Raw genomic sequence first — 20,493 nt, forward strand, 5'->3', positions numbered from 1 at the left:
TGTGCTGTGCTGCTGCAGCATGGCCCTTACAGCTGGGGACCAGCTGTCTGAGTCCCAGCTCCCCTCATCTGTTCTATCCATCCAACCGTCCCGTCCTTCCCCTCCCTCTCTCTCTCCCTCCTTCTCTCTCTCCCCCTCACTATCGTCACTCTTCCACCCTTCCCCCTGCTTCCCTCCTCATCTCTCCTCCATAGTTCAAAGAGATATTTGTGGTTGGGGTGGGGACTGGGGAGGAGGGGGGGGGGCATTACTAACCTGGCTGATACAGTGGCCTGATATACACAGACAGACAGACAGACAGCAGAGGAAGAAGAAGAAGAAGGAGGAGAATGAGAGAATACGAGAGGAGAGTGAGATGTGACATGGTATCCGGGGACGGAGAGAGAAAGGTGTGCGGTGCTGAGAGGGAGGGAGAGGGGGTGGAAGGTAAGCGGAGCAGAGGGCGGAGGAGAAGAGACGAGCAGGGTTTCAGGAAACCACAGGTATGTGTGCTGGATGGAGGGTGGGTGGCCCAGAGAGAGAGAGAGAGGGAGGGAGAGGGAGAGAGAGCTGGAGGGAGGGAGGAAAAGTAGGAACGGAGAACGCTGGAGAGAGGGAGTGAGCTGGATGACTCACTCTGAGTCTGAACACAAACGGTGCTAAACAGCACTCAAAGTGGTTCTTTGGCTCAGAAGCAATTATTAAGCGTAGGGGAACCTCTTTTGGTGCACCCATCCTAAAGGTGCTAATGGTGCCTTTGTCAAATGGTGCTATAGAGAACCATTAGAGGTGTCTAAACTAAGCTGAAGAATCAGTGGAGAACCTCTAAAGCAGTGGTTCTCAAACATTGAAATGTGAAGGTCTCCCCTTAACTTTGACAGTGTACAAATGGACCATTTGGTTCCATTTGTACACTGTCAAAGTTACACACTTGTAGTGGTCAATTTAGACCCCCATTAAGGAACCTAGAGAGTCCCTGAAATCCACTTTGAGAAACACTGCTCTAAAGAACCATAAGGGAGCTGAACAGAGTCTTAGAATGGCAGTAGTGCTATACAGCCGTGTGTACACTGTAAAATCAATAAAATGTGGGAAGGAAAGACTTTCTTGTGCGTTCAGTCACTGGCTCCCTCTCCCCTCCCTCCCCGGTACACTGTCAAATCCTCACCGTTTATTTAACTCTGAGAGTGTGTCACCTGAAGGTTGACGGTTCAAATGCCCGTGACTAGTGGCCGGTGTCCAGTAGTGAATACGCGATGCTCTCCCCTTACTGAGTCTGTGCATGTGCTCTTGAGCAAGTGGTTGCTGCTCAGTGGATAACTGGCACACAGTCAAACCAGAGTTCATTTAGCTCTGAGAGAAAGTAAAATTTAGCCCAAATGGATTCCAAAACATCTATGTGAATTGTCATTGCTGTGATTAAAAAATACGGTGGTTCTGGATGACTTGGCTCACTGAACCGGATCTAAATGCTTACAACCCACCAACCCCATCAGCTTCCCTGTCATCTACTCTACAGCCTGATTTATGCCGAAAACAACAGTTCCGTAGCTCACACACGTTTACACCAAAGGACCACAATTGAAATAAGTGCATAGGATCTGTGTCAGTAAAGAATCAATCGATCAATCAATCAATCAATCACGATGAGCTTATAGATCAGCTATTGTCGGCATGCAACACTGCTGTACGACAGAGCATTTTGTTGGTGGAAACCTTGTATGTGAGCTTGTAGATCGGCTATTTTCAGTACTTTTGTGCAACACATGATGATGATGATGAAGTAGGGCCTTAATTTACAAAAATATGTAAAAAGTTGCAACAATGAGATAGGATGTTTCTACCCGACAGCAACGATTTTGAGTACTACTGTTCTTTTTGCTTCCTTCTGGTTTGGGCTCTGCTCGTCATATTCGGTCCCACGTCTCGTGTGTCCTGCACTGCCCCTTCTCTCTCCTGTGCTCTTTCTCCGCCGTATCGCAGTGTCGAGGTGCGCTTTTTAAGCACCCGGCCCGCAGTGACCCCGCTGTCTGTCATCAGTCACTCCGCCTGTGTAGCAACAAGGGATCAACGTTTCACTCTGCCATTCAGCCTGGGATCTGTGTGAACCCAGAGCCGGGAGACTTCCTCAGCCCACAGTTTACAGTACAGGAATATGCTAGGTGTGAGTCAACGTGGGGTTGAAACATGGGTTACGGTGTTGACTGCATAAACCACACACCTAATGCTTGGTAAACACCGGTTTAGGGAAAGGACCAAGGTAGTCCCTAAACTTTCAATGACCTTTACAATGTGTAATGACACATTGTATAGTCTAGTCTGCCGCCTTAACACATTCCCCGCCATTTAACAATACCTTCGTACTCTATGGTGCCACTGGTCTCCATAGACTTCCATGTAATTCATAGTGCACGGATCATGCACACCCATGCCTAGATAATGCACCATGTGTGTCCACATTGCTCACAGCTTTCAAACAAAAAAATCCGAATGGAAATCCGTTCAGGCATTCATGAGATACAAGCCATTATGTTTTCCTAAAATGTAAACAAAGATGGCTGCCATGTTTGATAGATGGGGTTGCTATGGGGGTTAAACATGCAATTTCGCGATTTCTATCATGCCTACTACATTTTTTGGGGTCCAAAAAATTTTTTGAAAAAAAAATTTTTTTTGATTTTTTTTTTTTTTCAAAATGGCGGAAATTCTCGGGACTATCGGGCCTGGCAGGGAAAGACATTGAAAAAATCTCGGGACTATCAGGCCTGGCATGCAATGAGTTAATCTAGACTCATCATTAATTGTTTATTTGTTTCTTTTTCATGTGATGAGCCATGTGTCACATCAGCTCCTAGCCTGGGTTATTCTATTCCAGTGGTTCCCAAACCATTCAGGTCGAGACCCAAAAGAGAGATTAGACAATTGCCCGGGACCCAAACTAGTGAAAATAGCAGATCTACAAGCTCACAACGCATCGCTTTGCGAGTGTTATGAGATTGTAGATCGGCTATTTTCACTAATTCTTAAATATTATAATAATGTTATTTATGGAATTTATTAGATGTGTCTGTTTGTCTGTTTTAAATATGTTTTAAATATATATAAAAAATATTTTTTAAATATCTATCTTTTTTATGTAGAAAGATAATCTTTTATTTTTACTCAAGTCGTGACCCATAAAAACTTGTCTGACCCAGTGTTTGGGAAACAGTGTTCCCATTCTGTGTTCCCATTCCAACAGTGTTCTATTCTATTGTACTATTTCTCTGTAAGCCTACTATTTTTGCTTCTAACCATTTTTATCACAGATAATTGTAGTTAGTCTTTCGTGAAAACACTGTTGTGTGGCTTAGAGCTAAAAGCACTAAGGAGAATGGCGGACATTTGCTGGCGTGTGAATATGTGAAACATTCTAATGTTGGCTGTCCAACGGTACCTTTGACGTATCAATACAGGATGATGTTTGCCTGTTAGCTCGCATTTTAGTAATGATGCCGTGTTCTGTCTCCTCAAAACGACATTCGTAACGAGAACAATAATTAAGCAAAGGTTGTTAAGCAGTTCCAACTTGTGGCAGCGTTGTGCGTCAGTGAACAGGGCTTACAGTAAATTACAGTGATATCTCAGTTCGTACCATCAGCCCCAATCACATTACAGCAGCTGTGAGGAATTCCTACAGTCTGGGTAAAAAACGCATGAGGTGGGGGTGGTGTATGTGTGTGTGTGTGTGTGTGTGCGTGTGTGTGTGGGTGTCCGTGCGTGTGGAGAAGGGGGGCAAAGAGGAGGGTCTCAGTTTTAGGGGAGGGGGTTACAAAAACAAAGGCAGAATTTAAAAACAAAGTTTACCACCGAAGGAAAACAACAAGGCACAGAAAAAAGTTGGTGGGCGAGGAAGAAAAAAAACAAGCAAAAAAAAAAGAAAAGAAAATGAGGTAAAAATCTTGGCTGTGGTTGGCTAGTCGCCAGAGCCACGCCTCCTCCCCCCTCACCCCCTCCTCCTCCGTCTCTGGCCCTAACACAACAGAATCCCCCACAAGCCCAGCCACATCAGGAACGGCTGGCTACATTATAGCTGCCATTATCGTCTCCCAAGTCATAACAGCCCGAGAACACCCACCTCGACTGCTGGCCTGCCAGGAGGGGGAGGGGCGACACAGAGAGAGAGATGGAGTGAGAGAGAGAGGGAGAGGTCGTAAGGAGCAGGAATGAACCTAGAGGGAATGAGAGAAAGAGAGAGAGGGTGGAGCGGAGGAGAAAGTGTGAGAGGGAAAGAGAGAGAGAGAGAGAGAGAGATACCGGCAAGGGGAAGGAAAAAAGGAGAGAGAAAGAAAGAGGAGAATGAAGAATCAAGGAGAGAGAGTGAAGGTAGGATAGTGTAGGGAGAATGAGAGTGAAAGGGAAAATAAAGAGATATACAGACTGAGGCTGGGGGAGAGAGACAGGAACAAAATACTTTCAGATGAGTGTTTATACGTCCCGATGTGTTCCAAAGATGTGTTGGAGTCTTTCTGTTGGCTGTTTTATGTGTGTGTGTGTGTCATGTCTACGTCAATAGATGGATTAGATATCTCTCTCACACTCTCACTCTCTCTCTCTCTCACTCTCTCTCTCTCTCTCTCTCTCTCTCTCTCTCACACACACACACATGTACTAACACACGTGTGCCTGTGAGCAAACTCACGCACAGTCACATACTGAAGAGAAATGAGACTTTAAGAACACAGGGCATGTCATAAATTGGTCCTTTTACAAGGGGGCAATGTGAGCGCTGTAGTTTAGTGTTACATGGACCATAGAGTAGAATAGGTTGTGGAATGGACAGACAGACAGACAGCAGAATGGGGCCGGATCACGTCCTTTGTCCAACAAGAGCCAGTGACCTGTGGAAATAAATATCTGTCCTCTAAAAAAGGTGTCCCCTGTGGGAGGATGTCCAAATGAAATCACTATGGGGAAGTCCTATAGTTGTGCAAGTTGTACTAAACTGAACCGAAGTACCTATCTTTATATACAGTAATAACACTGACCATAAAAAACCTGAGTGTGTGTGTGTGTGTGGGTGGTGTGTGTGTGTGTGTGTGTGTGTGTGTGTGTGTGTGTGTGTGTGTGTGTGTGTGTGCGTGCGTGCGTGCGTGCGTGCGTGCGTGCGTGCGTGTGTGCTAGCGTGTGTGGGTGGCATACTGTGTCTTAAGAACCAATCACACACTGCCAATGTATTGCTGCAGTGGTGACCCGGGGGAGTGCTGTGTACGTGCACGTTGAGAACCAGCCATACCGCGGTTCTAAGTTCTAACCAACGCTGCAAGTAGCACCTCGGGGGGCCGAACAGGCATGCGTTGCATGCGTCGCGAACGGCCACACACCCCAAGCGGGCGCCGCACTATGTTTCACATAATGACCGGGTTGATATTATATTACACGAAAAGTAGAAGTTGACGCCTATATTGCTCTACCACTGTTACTGTTGACTTTTTAGGTTGACTTTACTCTGGTTCTGTTGACACATACAGCAGTGACAAGCCTCTCTGGGTGATGTGTGGTGGGGTTGGTTTAGTGGTGGTCAGGGATGCCTGGACGAGCACAGTGAGCCACAGTAAAAAAAAATAAAAAAATCAAGTCCTAAGACCCTGCATTTGAGATGCATCAGTTTGCTTCTGCTTTTATACAAACAAACAAATCGCTTGTTGTCGGGTGAAAACCTTGTCTGTCCAAAACTGTTTTTATTCATTATTTAAAATAAAATAAAAATGATTTAAAATAGTGAAAATAGTACACAACGACTCGCACCGCGATATGCTATTTTCACTAGTTTTGTGCAACAGTGTTATGAGGCAGGGCTTTAATTTACGGTGAAAAAATAAATAAAAAAATTGAAACTTGGAGATACAAGGTTTCTGCCGGACAGTGACGCTGTCATTTTCTCTCGGGATGAGAACAACACAATGGTTCAACAATGCAGCCATATCAAGTAAACACAATTGGCAGTGGTGGACACATTACATAACCCCATAGTAATTGACTCAAAAGTTGCTCAGTCAAATCTGTACTTGAGTTAAAGCACTGGAGTACTTGCTTAAAAAAAGAAGAAAAACTAAACTTTTAAAACATGCTTTTAAAAAGTACGTGTTCTTTTTAGTATCAATGCATTGCTGTATTGAAATTAAGACATTGCCCCGCAACTGTGCTTGTAGATCTTCTATTTTCCATTATATGTAAATAGTGGTTCATCATTCATAATGTACTTTTTCCCTTCCTAGAAAATGTAGTGCAGTCAGAAGTACAAGATTTGTCTTTGAAATGTATTGCCGTGAAAGCCATAATTATTCACAAATACAGATACGGTACGGTACTTTGTTACCGTCCACCATTGAAAATAGGACCTCAGTAGAAAATAAGATAATTTATGTGGAAACGACACGTTGCCCTACCCTCCTTTGCAGATGCATAAATCAGGATTAAGCCCAACCATGTGTAGAGACGTGGGTTTTACAACATGATCATTTGCTAATTCTTTCTGTGAGGCATGGAGGGCTGTATTAACTGGCAGCTCTCTACAGCGGGTGGGTAACTGGCAGTGTCCCCTAAGTGAGCATTAGACGGAAGACTTCATTCGAAACCCTGTCATTTAATTGTGTGTGTGTGTGTGTGTGTGGGGTGTTGTAATAATAGTAATAACAGACATTTTACAGGCCAACTAGCCTATGGCTAGTAGTACTCAGTAGTCAGCAACAGGATATGCAGGATATATGTTTTAATGGGTAGTGTGTAGGAGGGCTTTCCATGTGAGGTGCAGTGGGGCGCACATAACCTCCTCTTGTTTCTTGTTTACAGGCGTGCGCTGATCTTGTGATGTTACATGCAGTTAAGGAAGATGTTTCTATTTAGCACCCCACATTTTCATGTTCATACTAGCTTTCCTGGTTTTCACAACACTATTTCCTGCCTCACTTGTCACTTCACTGACTGACTGACTGACTGACTGACTGACTGACTGACTGGCTGTAAATTAAGGCCTGGCCCTACCCGAAAAAGTGTCATCATGTGCTTAATGTCCCCAAAGTCACACATACGACACACTTTAAACTGAAGAGATCGAACCTTCCGTTCCTGAGATAATGCCCAAAACATCTTGAAAACTGCCATTGAAATCGATGTTTGAGTTTTGTAGGTTGGCTTTTTATTATTATTATTATTATAATTTTATAGTTACAATAGAGAAAACGTTTTATATGACTTTGTCCATATCGGCCAGCCATACATTTAATCAAGATGCTATGATCATTTTGTTGTGCTATGCACTTTGATGTTGGTATCTTGAATTTTCCCATAGGACAAAATATAACAGATGGCATTAGGGTCATGATCTTGAGGGGTCAAGTGGATTTAGTGTGATAGTGTGTGAGACAGTGAGCTTGGTGATGTAGACATGTTGAATCAGGTCTATTTTAGGGATGGGACAATACGCGATATTATCGTTTATCGTGATAAAAAACACTCACGATAATCGTATTATGGAGTTTTAATTTATCGTGATATCGTCATCCGTCATGCACTGGGATCAATTCACCTTTTATTTGCCGGTACCATTTAAACCCTCTATTGGTAAAAGGTACTTATAATATACGTACTTGATACAGTTTCTTTTTCACTCTCTATCAAATGTCTTTGCTAAAAAATAGCCGATCTACTAGCCGATCTACTAACTACTAGCTCACAACGCGTCGTTGTGAGCTTGTAGATCGTCTATTTTTTAGCAAATGTTCTGCCCCAGGATAATAGATCTTGATTATCGTGATATATATCGTAAATCGCGATTTCTTTCGTCACAATAATCGTGATATGACATCTTCATATCGTCCCATCCCCAGTCTATTTGTATTAGGGTCTAGTGGGTTCTGGTATCTATGGTTGGTGAGGCCTATTTGAACGGGGGAAACGGCTGGGGTGTAGAGAGAGAGAGTGTCTGGACATCCTGTCCTCATCCTCAGCTCCTTGGTTCCTGCCCATGGAGGGCTAACTTGTTTAGTTAGCCGTCTGATTTATGGCTCTTGGGGTTTTAAATACTCTGCTGCAGCCTGCAGTGCAGCCCCATCCTTCAGCCAGCTCAGTGCCCAGCACCACAAAATTACACTGGAGAGTGAAGTCACTCCCTCACACTGGCTGCTTCTCACAATGTTTGGCCCCAAAATAGCAGGACAGAGCAGGATACCACCACACCTGTGTCAGCACCTCGGGCATGTGCGTGCACACACGCAACATGCGCGCACGCCGCACGGGCACGCGCGCGCACGCACACACACACACATACACACACGCATTAGACTGTTGCGATTTCAACTTTAAAGGCTACGGTCGCACAATTATGCACGTGTAGATGAGTAATCAAGTCACTATGCGTGTGTCAGAAGCACACACACACACGCACGCACGCACGCACGCACGCACGCACGCACACACACACGCACGCACGCACGAACACATGCACACGGACACACACAGACACACACACACAGTCCAACACAAACACAATTGTCTCCCAAACTCTTTCCTGCACTCGCTCATACACACCTGCCACTGCTTACATACAATCCTTCTTTATTCACATTCGCTCTTTCACACAATCTCACACCCACCCGCCCACACACACACACACACACAAATACACACACACACACACACACACACACACACACACACACACACACACACACACACACACACACACACACACACACACACACACACACACACACACAGTCGCACAGTCGCACACGCGCATGCATGGTCTGTCGACTTGGTGGCCAGTGGATTCTCGTGCTACCCCCTGGCGAGACTGACAGGTGCGTCAGCGTGCACGCATGTGTGTGTGTGTGTGTGTGTGTGTGAGTGTCAGGGTGTCTGGGGACCCCCCCTCCTCTCCTCTCCCGGTATTTATTAGTTCTGGACAGCTGAGGCGTCCAGAGAGATCTCTATTTAGCACTTCCTGCTAATTATCATACACACATCTGAGCCGTGTGCTGAATATGCGCAATTACCCTGGAACGCCCACGTCACTTAGCTGCCCTCCTCTGCAGAGGACCAAATCCCCCCAGTGACTTGTGGGCTTAAATAGGTCCCTGCTGCCCTTTTAACACTTGTGACTACGACATAACAGGCCCCGGCAACCTGTTCCACACTGGCTGCCACCCTGCAGCACCATGCACGGTGCTTTCATCTACACAGAGCAGGAGCTCTTTTAGCCCCATGCAGGTTTGATCACTTGTCACATGAGCAGCAGTAGCTCCCAACCGACCCACCGACCGACGGTGGCAACGTGAGGTTTTGATGACGCACGCAGCTGTGAGCCCGACTGTGGATATTATAGGTCTGTCGTGATTATGACGTTTTAATAACATAATAAAATGGATAAAATTGCGATTAATGATTTAACTGGGCATTGAACATTGGACCATAATTAATTAATTAATACAAATTATATTTCTGATTGTCTTTTAGACTTCATAAACAAAAATTACATATAGAAATAGTTTAAATATATAAAGACATTACTGTTTGTGAGCTTGTAGATCGGCTATTTCCACTACTTTTGGAAAATGTATGAGAAGGTTCATTTATGCACTTATTCTTAAATCACAAATCATCATGCAAACACAACATCTGGTTTTTACCTCCTCCTCCTCATCATCATCATCATCGCTGTGGATGTCACATCTGTGCGTGCGTGCGTGCGTATGTGTGTGTGTGTGTGTGTGTGTGTGTGTGTGTGTGTGTGTGTGTGTGTGTGTGTGTGTGTGTGTGCGCGCGCACTAATTATTTGTCCATAATTACTGTATTTCTAACCACAGTTCTGCCTATTAGTACCTGCACTGATGTGGTTGAATATAATTGGCAGGTGCAAGATCTCTCAGCTAGAATTACATAGTGTATGCACGCACTCACACGCACACGCACACGCACGCACGCACACGCACGCACGCACACACACACACACACACACACACACACACACACACACACACACACACACACACACACACACACACACACACACACACACACACACACACACTTCCAATTACCTGTGAAATACCTGTTGTCCTCAAAGACTTTTCTTTACTGTGTTTTAAAGTATAAATTATGCAACAATACTGACATTTTATTTTGAACTAGAAGCAGTGCTCTTCCGAGCACAGGTCTCCACCAGGCCACACAAATCGGCCTGTTATAGCGCCACCATGAGGCTGATTTAAAAAATGTGGGGCAGAGGTTCTGAATTAGCATCCAGGGAGTGTGTGTGTGCTCAGTTTGGCAGCGATCGGGCCAACGGCGCCGGAGTTTAGCTGGTAACAACCAGGCCACACAAATCGGCCTGTTATAGCGCCACCATGAGGCTGATTTGAAAAATGTGGGGCAGAGGTTCTAGATTGGCACCCAGGGAGTGTGTGTGCTCAGTTTGGCAGCGATCGGGCCAACGGTGACTGAGATTAGCTGCTCACAAACTGCGAGGACGCACGGACGCACGCACGCACGGACCGACGGACGGACGGGAAAACATACTCTCCCTCAGCCTTCGGCTGGTGGAGACAATGAATGCAGTGGCTTCAATCTGTAGTAGCTATGTGCTGCATGTCAACTCTCCAACCCGCTGAACTCCATTTCCCAGGGAAGACAATTGTCAGGTCTGAGGTTTGAGTCGGCACAGTCTGTGTGAGGTTCATGGGTAAAGGGTACTGTTTAGAAGAAAAGAGATTACCGCCAATCCCACTGTTTGTGTCACAGGGCCTTTTTCTAATCTGCAGGAGCATGTCAGGGCGCATCAACACCGTGGTATGACCTATAGGGCCAGCCCCAGTATGTAACCTACACCAGTGGTTCTCAACCTGTGGGTCGGGACCCCCAGGGGGGGTCCCCAAATTATTTTGGGGGGTCCCCAGATGATTACCTTAATGTGTAATATTGTTTTCTCACTCAACAGTAAACAAACCAACACACAGTTTAAGTGTATAGAGGGTATCTGCAGATTTTTAAAGTGTCAAATTAAGGACGTTTTAATACCTCTAAAACCACAAATTAAACATTGGCCAAAATCTTGAATATTAGAGGCAGAAATTGTGAAAATAGACAATATACATTGCGAGGCGTTGTGAGCATGTAGATTGTCTATTTTCACAATAGAACCGTGTTATACAAAATGTAATGCCTCAACTCTTAGTGCTCGTCGGGGTGGGGGTCCCCCCAGTTAAAATATTGTTATTTTGGGGGTCGCGGGCTGAAAAGGTTGAGGACCACTGACCTACAGTGGTTTGCACACATTTTAATTTTGGTGACAGTGTACACCCCCATAATTTGATTCAAACCTTTTGAACTTTCAATCATTTAGCTGGGGGACCCCCTGGAACCCCCCTCAAGGACCACCTAGGGGTCGTCCGACCCCACTCTGAGAACCATTGACCTACACGGTCACCTCGGATAGCATTGTGGAATTTGGTTTTAACCATCACTAGTTTTGGAAGGTGACCAAGACAAGTGCTGCGCTATTTTGGTGACCTGAGGTTACAGAGAATGTTGGAAATAGAAAGATATTGTGGGGTGTGGGGGGGGGCTCAGACCACATACTCCTTGTGAGTCACTCACAAAGACCTGATGAGTTCGAGTCGGACCTGTAGATTTTGCTGGTTGGCACGATTTACATGACTGTACTGACTGTACTGACTGCATGTATTTACATGCTGAAGAGCATAAATTCAACCACATTCTGACCTGCTACCATGGGATCAAACATAGTTTTTACTACGCCATGGCCGAAGGCCCAGAATTCAGAGCTGACAGTTATTGTCTTCAGGGGTGTCGCAACCAAATTCTGGGCCCTGGGTACTTTAACTATTGAAAAATAGCAGATATACAAGCTCACAGCGCGGCACCGAGTGCCGCGCTGCAAGCTTGTATATCTGCTATTTTTGAAAGTTTTTGAAAATGTGTGCATTTCTCTTCTAAGGTTTTTTGAAAAACCTATGTTTCTGTCAGTGGTGCTCAAACATTTTCATGTGAGGACCCCCAAAATTATATGTATTTGGCCACAGACTTCCATGTCAAAAATATTTAGTTCCAGGGACCCCCCCAGAAGCAAAATTTGAGTTACAAATGTTCGCCTAAAAAATACATATATTCAAAGACTTGCACACATTTTAACGACGTTTAAAAAAAAATAATAATAAATATATATATATATATATATTATATATATATATATATATATATATAGCAGATCTACAGTACTATACAGTACTATAGGTGCCGCGCTGTGAGCTTGTATATCTGCTATTTTTGGAGCTGTGTGAAGCACAGGCTCCCTATACGTGGCTGTGTGGGTCTGTGTGTGTGTGTGTCTGTCTGTGTGTCTGTCTGTCTGTGTGTATGTAGCCTGAACTTCCTAAACTTTGGCACGCCACTAGTCCCACAGTTTTGCCACCACACACTCGCGCCATATGTCAAATCGACCGGCTTACTCGGGAATCGTGGGCTATTACTTTTCTAAGAGAAAGGTTCTATAGTTTAATTGATATTAATTTATTAGTGAATTAATTTTCCCCATTGACTTATAATGGGAATCGCAAAAACTCACATTCAATTATTTGTCTCTCGCAAACCATAGGGGCTAGAGTTTCAAGACTTGGAGAGGAGGTTCATAATGATTTCAAGGATTAAATAAAAAATAATTGTGTCATTTGGCCGCATGGTGGCGCCATAACACCCCACTTTACGTTTTGGCCTGTAACTCTTGAACCGTAGGTCGGAAAATTAAAAATCTTTTTTCCCTGGATTCCTTGGGTCATGACGCATCTCCCCATATAGGCCACGCCCATTTGCGCCATGATAGATTTTCCGCCATCTTGAATTTTCTCCAAAACACACTTTTTGCTCCTTTTCCTACATATTTTCTTCAAATGTCACAAAAATCGGTACACATGATCCACACACACACACACACACACACACACACACACACACACACACACACACACACACACACACACACACACACACAGCTCCACTTCACACGGGTGTGATTTTTCAATAGCTAAAGTATAAAATAATTCCAGACCCCTCAACCTTGGGCCCTAGTAACTCAGTCCCACTTCCCCCCCGCCCCTTGTGACGCCCCTGATTGTCTTGAATAGACAATATGTCTGTGTGATATCTTCTTCACTCCAAATTGTTTTTTTTTTTTGTTTAGTTTATTTGATCACTCACTCATACATTCATCAGGTCATACATCCACTTATTCATTGTTACAGGTGATCAAAAGGAATAGGCTGAAGCTGAAAGCTTATGAATGCCTATCCTAGTATACATGGAGTAATTACAATGATTGGTTGTTGCAGTGTTTGTGAGAGTTGTGAAAAAAAGGATTGTACATTTTTTATCTCACACTTCAGTGTCTATGTTCCTGGACAGTCCATAATGTAGCTACATAATGATAATAGATGCCATACAGCTGACACAATTATCCAAACAGAGCCATGGATGCTTACATTTCTATCTATGGGTGGCCAACAGAAGGAGTCAAGCCTCCGCTGTTTGTTTATGGACTATACTTTTCCCACCCAGCCACATACGGATACAGAGCGCCTCGACTGAATCCGCTGTTTGGATACATTTCGATTTCAGAACAATGCGAGGGACAAGCACGACTTCACCCTGCTCTTTGGATCGTTACCTGGTTTTATGCTACGCTCCACCGCAAGCGTCTTGGAAAATTGTCGAAAGATGTTTGCATTGTGTGCCCAAAAATAGGGCCGCCATCTTGAAAAGTGTTTAAAGATGCAATACTCACTCTCTGTTTAAAGAGACCAAAACTAACCCCTAATCTAAATCCTCTAATCCAGTCTCTGGGTATCGTTTTTTAACCACAACGCATCTGAAACGCCAAACTACATTTAGGACATCAACATTACCTGTAATTGGGTTCGCCCTCAATTACCTTAGCAGGCATGGGTTCTTATGTGGGTTGCACTGCTTTTATGGTGGCAAAGACAGCCCTGGGATTTCCAGCCACTTTCCCCAAACAGTGTAGTCTATCAGTGTTCATTTAGTCCCTCCATGGTCTCATTTAGTTTGGTCTGTCTTGATCCTAACTGTGTTTGTCTTCAACCCTGCCCACCTCCTCTGCACACCAACAATCCAGAGTAGTTTAACTCAGTGTGAACCGTAACAGTATTTTTACTGTGTAGTGTAACAGTGTCGAAGTGTGGAGCTGGTTTGTTGAGAATCATATAGCTTTTTTGGTCTGATATCACCATCCTAACTATTCTATTACCTAACCATGTTTGTTCTTGTCTCTCTGCGTACACCTTCGCCCCAGCATCGCGGACTAGTTCTTTATAGTTTGGTTTTTGTTTTGGATGGCTTTTACACTCAATTTACAATTTCAATTTAGGCATTTAGCAGACGCTTTTAATCCAAAGCAATATACAATAAGCAGGTAATACATCAATATAATAAGCAAGATATTATGTCAGTACACCAATACAACAAATGCATAGGAATATCAATCTAGAAAAACAATAACATAGGTAGACCTAATCAGTAAAAAAAGAAAATCATTTCTAAAACCTAAAAATGCTATCTAGCTTCATGTATGGTCATCGAGGGAAGGGGAGTGTTACAGGGTTTACCTGTATGATATGGGTTTAGGTGGAGTCTGAAGAGGTGAGTCTTCAGTCCACGGTAGAAACTAGGGAGTGAGTCTGTAGTTATAAGTGCGACAGGGAGTTTATTGCACAGTTTGGGGACCAGGAGGGCAAATTGTCTCGGACGAGTGGATTTTTGTCCTGGGGTTTTTAGCGAGGGTTCTGTCAGCATCCCTGTGTTGGCTGATCTGAGTGAACGGATGGGGTTGTAGGGGTTGATCAGGTTTTGGAGGTATGGAGGAGCCGTACCTCTGGCTGCTTTGAAGGCCAGCATCAGTGTTTTGTATTCAGTGCGGGCCGCAACCGGGAGCCTGGTGGGAGCCCAGCCGTATTCATGTTTCTGTGTGTGGTTCAAGAGAGCATAGGGGATGAGCACATCCTGCCCTTGAGTGCTTTGTTTTAGCTTTGCTTTACTTTATTATTTATGTTTTCCTTTTCCCTGTCATCATCCTAACCCTGCTCTTTCTTGTCATCTCCAGGGTGTAAGGGAGCAGCCGGCCTACAGATCTGGGAGCTCCAATGCCAGTGGACATGCAGCCACACCAGGGGCTGTATCACTATGAATCTTCAACCAGCCAGCCCTCCCGAGGGTAGGAACACAACAACGTGCATCATTCTTTGCTGTCCAGCTTTTAATTGAAGTTCTGAACTCCCATTCATGTTGTCGAAAACCCGCAACTATCTCATCTCTCTAATCTTACCACGTTACAGCCGCAACCACTCCTTTAAACCAACAGCTCCACTTCTGTTTTTTTCTCTCCTTGGTATAAACACAGAGCCTAAAATCACTGTGGTCACTCATGAGGAAGCAGGGCCGTTATTTAGTTTCAGAGGCTTCAACCTTTTTTATTTTTACACAGCGAGCGGCATTCCCTGGGTGCAAAAGGCCAGGTCTTGCGGCAATTGTTGTGGAGATAGCTCTGGCTCAGCCCCCCTCTTTCTCTCCTGCCCCCTCCCCACCTTCTCCTACCTCCCCTCCCCTCCTAATGCCACCCAGGTTGCAGGGTGGACTCGGCCTCTCTCTCTCTCTCTCTCTCTCTCTCTCTCTCGCTCTCTCTGACAGCTGCTAATTACAGGCTGACCAGGCCCCGCTGCGCTCTGCATGACTGCCTCGCTCTATGCTCAGGTTACCCAGAGAGAGAGAGAGACATAGAGGGATAGAGAGAGAGAGAGAGAGGGAGAGAGGGGGAGAGAGAGTGCCGGAGTGAAAGGTGGGTGGGCAGGGCAGAGAAAGGGAGAGAGGAGGAAAGGAGAAAGATAGCAAGAGACTAAAAAATGACAGAGGTTGCAGATGCAGAGAGAGAGAGAGAGGGAGAGAGAGTAGAGCCGGAGGGATGAATGGGAGAAAAGAACGAAAGCGAGTGAGAGGAGAGAGAGGTAGAGAGGAGTGGAAGAGGGAGGGAGGGAAGTGAAGAAGAGGGGAACGGACATAGTGGATTAGAGCGGACAGATTAAGCTCCTGTGTGCAATACACGTTGTAGAGAACTGAAAGGAATACTTAAGCCTGATCTATACTTCGTTGCACGGCCGTGTCGCTGGCCAAAATACATTTCAACAGAAAATAACGTTTTTCAATTTGGAAAATCTTGTTATTTTCTGTGAGAGACGCAGTTGGGGTAACCGGAACGCTCGGGCGAGCCGTGTTTTGGGGCCATTATATTAGAAGGTGGAGAGTTGAGAGAGAGAGAGAGAGAGAGAGAGAGAGAGAGAGAGAGAGAGAGGGAGAGAGAGATAGAAGAGGGAGCATCAGAGAAATGTTTTGAAGTAGCCATCAAGACACAGGAAAGGTCAGAGCAACACATTGATATTCATGAGAACACTGGAAAGTTCCAATGAGGCTTCCCCATTCAGGGGAAAACCCAGTAAGTTTCCACAATAAGCACCAGAGTAAGGGAAATGCACCATCTAGTGGTGAATAGAAGACATCACAGAGCAAAAGGCTTGCGCTTGCTGTTAGTGGCATTACCTGCCTCAATAATGGGTCTAGCGAGTGCCAGAGACTGCAGTTACAGGTGTTATTGTAAGGCTTAGGGTATAGGGTTTAGGTTAGACTTAAGGGTCAGGGTTATACTTAAGGGTTATGTTTAAAGGTTGGGGCTGGGTTTAGGGTTCGTGGAAATGTGGTGCTCGGAGTGCGGTTCTGAAACTGTGGTTCTCCGGCCCTCTGCTGGAAGCCAACTCACTGTCATTTAACAGAAACCTACACGGCACACACTAGCCATGGTTCTTTTACAGCAGCCATTTTTCAATTATCGAAGTAAGCCTTCTTTTGGTGCACATTTGGTGTATCAAAATAGCAAAAGCAAAGGAGAACTACAAGGTTAATTACCCCCAAAATATGGTCAAAGAAAATACGGTGAAATTAATTATGATGTGTTGTACCCATTGTTATTTCCAGCCTAGCCCCATCAGGTCGCTCTTCCTACAGTGATGTGTCCTCGCTGCGCGGCCCTCTCCACAACGGCCCTCCACAGGACTGCCGAGCCATGTACAACCCCATGACCCCCGCTATGAGCCAGAGAGCCGGGCCCGGCCAGGGCCTGGGCCCCTGCCTGGACCAGTACATGGGCCCCCCACAGGCCCCGCCGCCACACAGCATGATGGGCCACCGAGGCATGCTCTCAACCGAGGGTAAGAGTCACATTTGACAGAAACCACTGTAGTTACACTACAGTTAAAACCGTGGCCAGTTTAGTGAGTTTGCTGCTATCTAAAGGTATAAAAAGAACTCAAAGCAAAAGTCAGGACTAGGCTGATCTTGGTACAGTGCACTGTGATGTACGTAATCAACAGCTGCTTCTAATCAAATGAATAATGGGTGTGATAAGCAGTGGTGCATTGGTGATTCAATGTTTGGGGGGTCGCTTATCTAGAGACATGCGCACGTCGCTCAACACCTACTATACAGGTCTATTGATATGCATACAGGCTCGTTTCTTTGTTAAAACACCCTGTTGTTACACTAAAGCATTGGCGAGGTGTGAACTTGTTGTTTGTTTGTTTTTTTTTGCATCAATGCATGTCCGTTTGCGTGATAGGCGTGACCCCTGCTCCAAAAGATATGGGGCGGCGGGGCGCGCGACCCCGGACTAATTCAACACTGGTGATAAGCCTAGTTCGGACCACAGATTCCCAATGAGACAGAACTGTCTCATTGTAACATACTTTGTCCTATAACGGTGTCATGCGCTGGAAATAGCCGATCAACAAGCTCACACTGCTTCAATCAGATTTTAACGCTGCATGATGTCTTGAGAAGTGTGTGCAAGTGATTCATCTTAATCCACAAGCATCGTCTCTGCAGGCCCGAGCTGTATTGTGCTATAATGTACCAACGAATGTGCTGTAATAGGCTTTAGGGATACATGATACACGATCAGAAGCTCACTAAAGAGGAGAGGGCGTCAATCGAGTGTTCTTTGAAACTTCAGGAAGATCATTTTCACCACATTAAGTGACTTACAAGGCCTGAAGGACATGATTTAATTAACTTATCCTATCGCGTTTGAAAAGGTAATCAATTACTAATTAAAGAAAGCTTTCTTCATGTCAGTCCAAATAAATCACAAGAAGAGAGGCCAGATGCAATCATCCATGTTATTAACATATTATAAATGTGTTACAGCGTCCCTCATTGCGTCTCTAACCATATGAAGCCCTAGGGTCCCTATTCTGAGCCGGTGACGTTCGACGACAATAGCGCGGCTCTACAAGCTCACAACATATTGCAATGTGTGACACGTTGTGAGCTTGTAGTTCGGTCATTTTCAGCAGAAATTTGTGTAGAGGGGGAAAAAGGTGGGGACCATGTATATTAGACTGGTGGGGGACCCCTGGTCCCAGTGGTCTTTCCAGGTGGTCTCCAGCTAAATGATGAAAAGTTGGTAACCAAATGGATAGATCTGTCACTCAACTACAACAAAATATTGGGTCTGAGAGGCAAAATCTCATCACATGGTGGTCCGTGGCTCAAATGTAGAATAAATAATGGACCTTGATATGAAAAAGGTTGAAAACCACTGAATTAGTGCTATAGGTGTCACTAAAGCTTCTATTCTCATCATGTGTTCAACAGGTGGTAGTGGGAGCCCGTATTGTAACCAGAACAGTATGATGTCTTCCCATCACAGCTTCCAGGGCCAGTCCGATCATTTTGGCTCAGGGGACGGTAAGGAAATCCTCACATTAATGCATTTTGTGATATCCGTCTAGTGGTGGAGCTCTAAAGTTCTATAGGCAATGGGTTGCACGCAGTGTCAAGAGTTGATTTTCTTTTACTTTATTGCGTCTTCTCAATGCAATAAAGTAAAAGAAATTCAACTCTTGCCACTGTGTGCGACCCATTGCCTATACCAGGGGTGGGCAACTTTGATGATGGTGAGGGCCACTATATTTCCACCTTCACTCCAGAGGGCCACTATATTTCCACCTTCACTCCAGAGGGCCACTATATTTCCACCTTCACTCCAGAGGGCCACATTGCATATTGCTACGTCCAACTTTGTCATTCTAGTATCTCATACAAAAGAAGAAAAAATAGCAGATCTACAAGCTCAAAACGTATCGCGCTGCGATGCGTTTTGAGCTTGTAGATCGGCTATTTTTTCTTCTTTTGAATTGGAATTCTGAATTATATTTTGTTATTTTTTTTATTGGAATCCTGAAATCAAACATTTTGATTTAATTTCAAACTCATTTAGTTATATACTCATGTTAAATACAAATACATTGGACATAAAAGAAAATCATTTTAATACTTCTAATACCAGTCATTAAGCTACTAATATAGACGGACGGAATTAAAGCAGGTCATGTTTGGAATTGTAACAGCTGATATCAATAATATCAGTATTCTGGTATTAACCTGAGGGCCACATTAAGTGAAGGTGGGGGCCGTCAGTTGCCCATGTATGGCCTATACAATGTTGATGATCTACACCATACCAGACAAGTCAGAGCGCAGTGGTAACAAAAAGGGGCTCTAAGGTTGGCAGTGTCAGTTGATCACTACAACATTTTACTCCCTAACAAGATATCTTGAAAACTATTGGCCATGTCCATTTGCACACACAACTGTGCGATTGTCATAACTTGGGGATGAACCCCAATCATCTGAGTAACCCCTGCCCTGGCCTCTAACACGCCCATGGCCTTTCAATTAGCTCTAGCGCCTTCTTCAGTAATCGTACAATATTACCACCAATTCTGCTGCAAATAAAATGTTTCTTCTTTAGCACTTTGGTCTCACCATCGATTTGAATGGAGTCTTAACCTCTCCTCTCCCTTCCCCTCAGGCTCCAGGTTCTCCACGCCTCGTTCCATGTTGAAGCTGAGCAAGAAGAGAGCCCTGTCCATCTCTCCTCTGTCCGACGCCAGTGTGGACCTGCAGACGGTCATCCGGACCTCGCCCAACTCCCTGGTGGCCTTCGTCAACTCCCGCTGCAACCCCAACGGGGCCAGTTCTTATGGGCATCTCTCTGTGGGCGGCATGAGGTCAGATATTATCTCCTTAAGCAGAAGAAGTCTTGACTCAAATCATGTGATTAAAACAAAGCAAACAGAAAGTTCCACATCAAGAAGCATTCATCCATATTAACCCATTAAGACCGGGAACGCCTCTGTGTCAAGTAACCACTTTATTATTTGTTATACTTTGGCTATTCAAAAAGTAGACCTGCTATTTTTGAAAAAACATGAACATTTGTGCAAATCTTTGAATATACATTATTTTAAAGCGAACATTTTCAACTCAAATCTTTGCTTCTGGGGGGTCCCTTGAACAGTATGTCGCAGAGACATACCGGTACCCCCAATCCAACCCTTG

General features: G+C 44.7%; 1 protein-coding gene across 1 annotated transcript in view; it reads left to right on the forward strand.

Moving 5' to 3' along the window:
• Positions 1–20,493, forward strand: part of gli1 (GLI family zinc finger 1) — a gene marked incomplete at its 3' end in the record, with an annotated part of 50,800 nt that overhangs the window by 18,184 nt on the left and 12,123 nt on the right. Inside the window, exons 2-5 of the mRNA XM_080728480.1 lie at positions 15,149–15,259; positions 17,068–17,300; positions 18,745–18,837; positions 19,964–20,162. Coding sequence (XP_080584606.1) covers positions 15,189–15,259; positions 17,068–17,300; positions 18,745–18,837; positions 19,964–20,162 — 596 coding nt within the window. The 5' untranslated portion in view covers positions 15,149–15,188. The remainder of the gene's footprint in view (positions 1–15,148; positions 15,260–17,067; positions 17,301–18,744; positions 18,838–19,963; positions 20,163–20,493) is intronic.

This window comes from Nannobrachium achirus, assembly GCF_963921795.1.
Source record: "Nannobrachium achirus genome assembly, chromosome: 6".
Classification (NCBI taxonomy): Eukaryota; Metazoa; Chordata; class Actinopteri; order Myctophiformes; family Myctophidae; genus Nannobrachium; species Nannobrachium achirus.